Here is a 9,654-nt window from a genome sequence, read left to right as displayed (position 1 = left end):
TTTCTTAATGACTCCTGTCTGTAGTTTACCTGTGACAACAGTTCCTCTTCCTGTTATTGCGAATACGTGTTCCACTGGCAAAAAGAATGGTTTGTCTAAATCTCTTGTAGGAATAGGTATATAATTATCACAAGCATCTAACAGTTCCTTAATTCTGTCTTTTCCCATTTCCGGATTTTTGCTCTCCAGAGCACACAATGCTGAACCTTTAATAAATGGTGTATTGTCAGCATCAAAGCCATATTGTGCTAGGAGTTCTCTCACTTCCATTTCCACAAGCTCCAACATTTCTTCATCTGATGCATCTGCTTTATTGATAAACACCACCATTTTCTCCACACCAATCTGTTTGGCAAGCAAGATGTGTTCTCTTGTTTGAGGCATGGCGCCGTCCGTGGCTGCTACTACCAGAATACAGCCGTCCATCTGTGCAGTCCCTTAAAAAGTGGAAACAAGAAACATATTACCATTTTGATTAAACATTATTCAAAAAATCGCTAAAACGCATCAAAGATGTGCATGGCCGAGTTGCAGTTTGGAAAATTATGCATGTTTACATTCACGAAGTAAAAACATGCACGTATTTAATATAGTCTATAAGTATGAAGCTTTGAATGGCCGCAATAGGTATCTAGTGTGATAATGACCTTGACCATTGGATTTCAAAAGCAACATGAATCTTGAAGGTCATCAGGATTTGAAGTCTTATAAACATGCACAAGCAAGTAAATGTATAAAAGTTAGAGGCAAGCTCAAATCTACAGTATATAGTGAAAAAGAGACCTTGAGCTTTGACCTTTTGACCTCAAAATAGGAACCTTCCTCTTTTGGATGTGATCATGTTATGTAAGTCTCACAAAGATGCATATCAATACAATTTATTCTACTGAAATCTTAAAATATCTTGATCGCCTCTTCCTTCATTCTGTTTACATGTAGTATTCCCACAAAAATGTACCATGTGCAGATGTAATGATGTTAACTTGTTCGTTGTTTATTTATTTAAACAAAGCAAATATAGAATTTGTTAATTCAATTCAGATTTATTTTCGTCAGAATTCTGCTAAATCGTCATATCATTACTTTCACAGAAAGTTAAATGCAATATATCAAAGTCCTTATTCATCTAACATGAGTTTTCTCCCATTCTTGTATTCATACGCGATTAATTGATTGATAAAATATTGTTTAACGTCCCTCTCGAGAATATTTCACTCATATGGAGACGTCCCCACTGCCGGTTAAGTGCTGCAAAATTTAGGCCTATGCTTGGCGGTTACGGCCTTTGAGCAGGGAGGGATCTTTATTGTGCCACACCTGCTGTGACACGGGGCCTCGGTTTTTGCGGTCTCATCCGAAGGACTGTCCCATTTAGTCGCCTTTTACAACAAGCAAGGGGTACTGAGGACCTATTCTAACCCGGGTCCCCACGGGATCATACGCAATTAAAAATATTACTTTGATAAACTTCATAAGTCTTTAACAATTATTGTTTGACTAAAATTTGAATATATCATACATAATTTTATCAACCAATTCCATGTTAACAATTCTTAAACTTAATTAAAGACATTCAATGTCTGCTTTCATATCCGCAGATTCTCTTCTTCTCCAAACTGAATTCAGTTGCAGACTGCTAAGTCAATATTTTCACATTCTTTCACAATGTGTGCATTCCATTGGCATTATGAATAATTTTATGTCCACGACAATGATTTTATTTCACAAAACATACACTGCCAGTCAAACTATATTCAGTTGCGTATGAGCTAGGGTGGTAGTGAAGCGGAGAATCCACAAGATGGACCAATGCCAAGGAGTAGGTATGCGAGTCCTCTCAAAATGTAGATACATTCCTAACTTCCAAAGCCAGTTTTTTGGTAGTTTTTTTTTCACAGTAGATGCATAAAAAAATGGTTATTAATGTATCTATCAACGATATTTCATGAGAGTTAGAGTAGGTTTTGTCAAATTGATGAGATTGTCAACTATATTTCCATAGGTAGTCAGAAAGAATCCATATATGGCAGGCAATGTGACAGACCATCATTTGTATAAAAGCAGATTATTGGTCATTGGCAAAATAAAACAGTTTAAAGTTTGTTATTGACAATCTAAGGAAATAAATCCAGTCGATCAAGTCATGAAAGGACTCGGCTTTACCCTGGGTTCTCATTGAATTTAGAAAAGCTGGTGAATTTAGAAAAAGTGGGCGGAGAAATATGTGAGCGCCGAAGACGAAAAGCACTAGGGGGTCCGCGGGCATGCTCGCTCGGAAAAAAATTTGAGGGTTAGAAGGTCATAGGAGGCACTTCCCTGAGTTTAGGCACTTAAATCTAGCATTGAAATCATTTGTAATATGTCAGTAAAATGTGTTAATTTACATGTAAGTGACTGGTAATAATTTATATTTTATATGATGATGAGATTTTATAGTAAGTCATGACATGGTTTGTGGACAATGTGTTCATGTCCTTCGACCCGTGAATGCATCTTTATTCTTTCTGTTGATGTATTATGTAGTAGTGCAATCATTTCCAAATCCTTAATTTCATTTTTAATAATGAACCAACACTGTCACGACAAAATCTGTTTTATAGTAAATTTATTGATTATATTTAATTCACATAGATTCTTCCTTGACAGTTCAACGTAATATGTAGAAAGGTTAAATCTTAAATTTGGACAAGATTCAACTCCCAATGAATGCTACCTAATATTGGTCTCTTTGCAAAATGACCCCTCCCCCCGCCGATCTGTGATTTTCTCCATGCTTCACTCTACTTTTGTTTTGCATTAAAGAAAATCGGGATCGGCATTACCAAAAACAAAACCGGAATAATCTTTACAAAGAGTCGCGAGGGCAGGGACCAGGCTAACTGCATCCCAACTGCGACTTCCTGTTGTACTTTGTTTATTGTGTTCAACATTGTTGTTGATTGTGCCTTTTTGGTACTATTATGCTCCATGTGGAGCCTTTTGGTGAAGTAAAAAATTTCAAGACTTCAGTGTTTCATTGAATTTAATCATGATATAGACTATATCACAGCATGGCTTTGTTTTGTCTTAACTATAGAGAGTATGCGACGATTTTACTTAAAGTAGGAGGCAAGAAATCGCTGGGTGCCGGCTCTTAATGAGAACCCTTATACCTCACCATCTTTCATGTCTTTGGCCAAAGGGCTTCATCAACCCGATATATTTCCATAAACAGTAATTCAGTGATTTTTCAACATTTTTCAAAAGGGTCAAGTGGCTTTCGAATTGGGAATAATTGTCAACATTTTGATCAAATTGGGAAAACCTAGACATTATTGTAAATATGCTAAATATATCATATCAAACAAGAAATCAAACACAAATTGATGTCATTCTTCATTTATTTTACATATTTAACTTTCTTTTCTTTAAGCTCTTAAATTTTTTTTTACTATTCTTTCTTAATCATCTAGAATTGATGCGTCTTTGTCATGTCGTACATAAACTATTCACTTTGAACTTATTTTTTAACAAATACGTTTTTCGCCAGTTTTTATCATTGGGAAAAGTGCAAATTAAATTGGGAAAAAATTGATAATTTTTGGGAGGGGAAAGGGCTGATATTCGGACCTAAAATGGGTCTTAAATAATCACTGTAATTGGAAACAAACCTAACCCAAACCTATAATGTTTTGAAATTAAGATTACCAATTGTATACTGTTAAGTAGTTGAGTTGGAAAATTTAATAAATTTTAATCTTTTCATATCCATTTACCTGACTGACCATCATCTTCAACCACATAACCTGGCCTACCTGGGAGGGATCTTGATCCCCTGACAGACATTTTCATGTGTCAGTTCAAGGGGCTAGTTATGACACCAGATATTAAATAACGTGATAAAATGCAACAGTTCAGACAAGGAAGGGAATCTGGGCCCTGGATTCCAAAATCTACCTAGGAGCAATCCAGGTCAACCATCAAAGGGATTTATTTTTAATGAACCGCTCTTGTCCAATTAGCATTGTTGTGAATTTGTAAATATTAGATCCGCACTAAGTGCGTTTTTACTTTTTGCTGTAGCAGATGCGATTACATCACATTTCTGAACCCTGCAGCTCGAGCTCTTTCTGCCTGGCTGTCAGCTAGTGCAGATGGTATTGTTTTTGCATGTGCATCCCATTAAACTGTTAAATGTTATTATACATCAGCAAGCTTTTAAATAATTACCTGCGGGAACCCCCATAAGACGATAGTATTTAAAAAATGATTAAAGAGTTGTTTTTGTTAACCATTACATTTTCAAACAAGAATGTGGCTAGATACAGTCTAATTGAAGACCTACAGGTAATTGAAGACCTACGGAAGACTTACAAAAATATAGGCGATTTACATCAAATCTAATATGATTTTCTCATTAAGCATGTCTCAAATATCTAATATAAACAAAAAAGTTTGATAAAAATAAGTTTTAAAGTGTATTTTCAAAGCTGGGTAGGGCCAACTATTTTACTCTCTTGACGATCTAGCGCAAGAAAGATAACCCGTATAAATGTCATACTTGCAAATCAGCTGTTTAATTAATAATCATTTCTTGTATATTTTCTTTGTTAAAAGATCAGAAAAATGTTTCAAAATTGTATATCAAAAAGTAAAAGAAATGATTAACAATTGAACAGCTGATTTGTAGATATATATTGACACGAGTTATCGCTCTTGCGCTAGGTCGTCTAATAGAAAAAAAATTGTTCCCCATACCGAGCTTTATAATACACTTTGAAATTTATTTTTATCAAAATTGTTTGTGTTTATTTTATATTTGAGACATGCTAAATGAGAAAATCATATTAGTTTTGATGTATATAGTCCACATTTTTGTAGGTCTTCTGCAAGTCTTCCGTAGGTATGCCCAGATAGGGGCATACCTAATTGAAGACCTACGGGTAATTGAAGACCTACGGAAGACTTGCAGAAGACCTACAAAAATGTGGACTCTATACATCAAAACTAATATGATTTTCTGATTAAGCATGTCTCAAATATAAAATAAACACAAACAATTTTGATAAAAATTAATTTTAAAGTATTTATAAAGCTCGGTATGGGGAAGAATTTTTTTCTATTAGAGACCTAGCGCAAGAGCGATAACTCGCGTAAATATATATCTAGAAATCAGCTGTTCAATTGTTAATTATTTCTTTTACTTTAAAATATACAATTTTGAAACATTTTTCTGATCTTTTAACAAAGAAAATATACAAGAAATGATTATTAATTGAACAGCTGATTTGCAAGTGTGACATTTATACGAGTTATCGTTCTTGCGCTAGGTCGTCAAGAGAGAAAAATAGTTGTCCTTAACCAGCTTTGGAAATACACTATAAACTTATTTTTATCAAACTTTTTTGTTTATATTAGATATTTGAGACATGCTTAATGAGAAAATCATATTAGTTTTGATGTAAATCGCCTATATTTTTGTAAGTCTTCCGTAGGTCTTCAATTACCTGTAGGTCTTCAATTAGGCAGGCCGCCAAATAGTGCTACATCAATCACCGAGCAAATTCGGGAAGTACCATGCTTGCCACTTGCACATCAAAAACATTTTGTTAAATGACAACAATGTGTATTATTTGTTTGACCTGTTACCTGTTATCATATTCTTTATGTAATCTCTGTGTCCAGGGCAGTCAATGTGCCCATACTTTCTCGTCTCCGTCTCATAGGTCACGAGGGTCGAGTTAATCGTGATTCCTCTTTTCTTTTCCTCGGGCGAGGAGTCGATCTCTTCATAAGACTTAATTTCAGCCTGGTTACTCTCAGAGAGAATCTTGGTTATAGCAGCTGTCAGTGTTGTCTTTCCGTGATCAACGTGCCCAATTGTTCCAATGTTCATTACCGGTTTGTCGCGAACGTAAATTTTTTTCCCACCGGGCGCCTGGGAGGGGGGTCCTGCATTTCGACTACGAGACGTCGAAAACGAACTGGTCGTACATTTTGTGTAACATGCACAAGTTTTCGTGAGTAAAGACTTGTTCAACGTAATCTGTTTCGTTGAAAAGTGGCGCAGGGCTGTTGAAAAAGGTAGTATTGTGGTCATCATGGCTGTTGATTGCATAAAATGTGCTTTCTTTGCATCGAAGTAATTCAAACGCTTAGAAAGTCAACCAGACGCTTTACGGGCAAGGGGTAAAACCAGTGAAAGGAGAACCGTTTATATATAATCATTATTAATTTTCTAATTAAATCCAGTTGTCCCGTGTGCCAATGTTAATAAAGAAGTGACCAAAAAAAACTTTTACCCTTTTTTTTAATACAACGATCTAGGAAAATTTGCTCCCACCAAGAGATATTTTTTTAATTTATTTAGTTGTCAGTGTACATATGTAATTTCCCATTTCATTGCACCCATCAATACATGTATGTGAAGTCCGTCATTTAATAGACCATAATCTATGGAGTTCACCGGTACCAATTTTGCAAAAGGGGTCTCATGTCTGGCAAGTCACGTTTAGAAGAAGCAACTGAAATTAATTAAAATACAGGTGGGTCATTATCAAATTTCGCAGATTTTTCAGTCACTCCAAAAAATCTTGTTAATAAGCTATGTAAATGGGGAAAAAATGAATATCCACGAATCAAGTATAAATAAGGTGTCATATTACAAAGCATATTATTATTTTTTGTCATACATTTAAAGAAGAAAATTGACCCCAACCTACGGAAATTGGCGTTTGGGGCTGTCAATAAATCCCGACCTTCTCTTTCAGGTACAATACCATAATTAATTTCATATTTCATTTTAAAAATAAACTTGCACCATGTAATAGTGTACTTTCTATTGAAATTTTTCATGAAATTATAATTTTGAACTTTTGACAAAATATCATGAGAAGGTTACATATTCATGTACAAAAATTTCTGATAAGTTACGACAGGTGTAACAGAGATGTAAAATCTAAAAATACATTGGGAAATTGATATCAAATTGATGTGTGAACACCCTGTCATTAGTGACATCACTTCCTGTCACCAAAAAACAATGCTTGAAACAGTGTGATTTGTGATCGTGAAATATTTTCAATTTTGGTAAGTTTGGATTAATGAGTACAGTTGATTTCACAGATAATTTTCAAAATAGAAGCATGGGATGTTCATACATAGTTCCTATTATAGATATAATTTAGATGTAGCTTGCTGCTATCTGTATTTAATGCACTCCTAAGGCTACATCGACATATTTAACCTCAATACATCATTGGTGTAACTGTCAGTTGTGTAACAAAGAATAATGTTACACAACTGAGGAAAATTGTAACACCACTGACATGTTTGTATTATATGGTAAAATTCTAAATAACCAACAATGATAAATTAATTGATTTAGCTTATTTAGTCACAGTTAACATTATTATCTGCAGGTAGGTCATTTTGGTTAAATTAAAGCCATCATATGAATATATTAAATATCAGATATTTCAAGTGTTACACTATTGACTAAATTTGTTATACCACTGACATTACGATTTTCTCAAGAAAAGACAATGGATAAATGCTTAATGTTATAACTTTCTACAATTTTTCTTTTATTTTTAATAGAAATTGCGACTTTGGGGATCATTGCAATGCATATTCCATTTGACAATTGTCTTAGACTATTGAAATTAGCTGTATATTTTATGTAACACCAATGACTAAATTGTGTTTCCATTGACAAAATAACAAGTTATGGAGTTTATTAGAAAATGGTATTACAAATCATAATTAAGGTCTAGTTTCTTCTATTTTACAGAGAACACTTTTTAAAATATACCTTTCATCAAATTGAAGAGAAGGGAAAGGGGATGAGTGGGTGGGGGTTATAGACCTATCTCCAGTATTTGATGTTTAATTCTGTCCAAGTTATGATACAAATAATACCAAAACTTTCATGAGTAATATGTAAAAATATAATAACAGACACCTGGAAACAATTTCTATAAATATTCCTCAACTGGCACTTAATTACAATAAGAAATGGTAAATTTTCTATATATTCCTTATAATGATGCAATCACTAGGGGACCTCAACGTGCTGTGCGCCCTCTGGATTGGGGGGGGGGAGATAACTCGTGCTGCAATGTGAAAAATGAATCCCATTGGAAAGGTAGTTGTTGAAAAGAAGACACACTTAAACAATGTCCATTTGCAAACATACACATGTAATAACTATCATGACCATTTGACCCCACCCTGATACCACACCCCTACCCCATTTCCAAAGACACCTGCTCCTTATAAGTATCCAATTACTTTAAAGTTAGTATCAAAAGCATTAAGGAAAATGTTACTTAAAGGATTTACACATACACATTATATGCTAAGTTTGGTTCCCACCCTGGAGTCTGACTGAATCAGAACCTTAGTCCTATACCCCAGGAACCATGAAATGTACAATTGTGGCAGAGGACTTCCTGCTCTTCATGAAATTTAGTTTTCCTTACAGATTTGCGGTTATAACGAAAAATTTTGAAACTGGGTCAATTTTTGTTCATCCCCTGAGGCCCTAGGGGTGCAGGTGTCCTGAAATTTACAATTTATTCCCCCTTGTCCCAAGGATGCATCAGAATTTGGAATGGTAGTTGTCAAGAAGTTAAAATTGTTCAATTGTTAATGTACAACGCATGACAATAGACACAGACCAAAAGCAATAGGTCACCTGGTTAACTCAGGTGACCTAATAAAGATGTATATTTAAGATTTGTCTTTGGTGTAAGTATGTTGACACTTTTAGTGATTACCTTTGACATAATTTAATATTGCATATGTAACTTACACAAACACTATGATCAGTGGAGTAACGACAATATAAGTGGTGTAACACACACCTTCCTCATTTGTACGTACAAGCAAAAATATTCTTGTCCGATTTCTTTTTCATTGAAAGGAAATGTATGAAATTATTCAAAGGAGTGGTATTGATTCATTTTTAGCTTTACTGTTAAAGTGTTTGGGTCCACTTCTGTTATTTTTATGTCAGTGGTGTAATTTACTTGTCAGTGGCCAAACACATTTTGTCATTGGTGTTACATGAACAATTTTCTTGATCGCAGACAAAGATTGCCATATATCAGTATCAAACTTTTCTTAAAATAAGATTCAAATGAATCTATTTAATCTGTAATAATATTTTTGTGTCATTTTGTAATAATGCAGGTATTATGTTAAAAAGAGAGGAAGGTTTTTAAAATAGTGTCTCAGATATACCATTTTGTGTCAGTTTGATTATAGAATTACTAAGTTTTTTAAACATCAGACCAAAATATATCAATTTTAATGCTTTTTTGCAATTATTTATGCCATTTTTAAGTATATGGCATTATTACTTATCCTTTTTTCCCTTTATTATATATTTGTTACACCATTGACAAATTTGTTTTCCCTATTCACCTTTGACCCCATTTTTTTGGCAATGGGGCACATTTCATGTTTGCAAAATTTAAAATGTTTTACCGTAATGTTTGATAAACATGTTATGCTAAAAAAAAATTGGAATTTAGAGCTATACATTTCTTGTCATTTCTAACTCTGAAAAATCTGCGAAATTTGATAATGACCCAGGTACGTATATAATCTATTGATATCGTTTTTCAAAGTGGTCGGTAAAAAGTAGTAGTTGGGTTCTCAAGACAAGCA

At 34.0% G+C, this 9,654-nt stretch overlaps 1 protein-coding gene across 1 annotated transcript in view; it reads right to left on the bottom strand.

Moving 5' to 3' along the window:
* Window positions 1-6,136, bottom strand: part of LOC125653241 (elongation factor Tu, mitochondrial-like) — a 6,933-nt gene extending 797 nt beyond the window's left edge. The window contains exons 1-2 of the mRNA XM_048882608.2: window positions 5,629-6,136; window positions 1-437 (exon numbers count right to left, since the gene is read on the bottom strand). The exon at window positions 1-437 is cut by the window's left edge and continues 797 nt beyond it. Of these exons, the coding sequence (XP_048738565.2) occupies window positions 1-437; window positions 5,629-6,097 (906 nt within the window). The 5' untranslated portion in view covers window positions 6,098-6,136. The remainder of the gene's footprint in view (window positions 438-5,628) is intronic.
* Between the last annotated feature and the right edge of the window lie 3,518 nt (window positions 6,137-9,654).

This window comes from Ostrea edulis, chromosome 7 (assembly GCF_947568905.1).
Source record: "Ostrea edulis chromosome 7, xbOstEdul1.1, whole genome shotgun sequence".
Classification (NCBI taxonomy): domain Eukaryota; kingdom Metazoa; phylum Mollusca; class Bivalvia; order Ostreida; family Ostreidae; genus Ostrea; species Ostrea edulis.
Note: the sequence above shows the minus strand (reverse complement) of the source record. Positions and strands in the feature narration are given on the sequence as shown.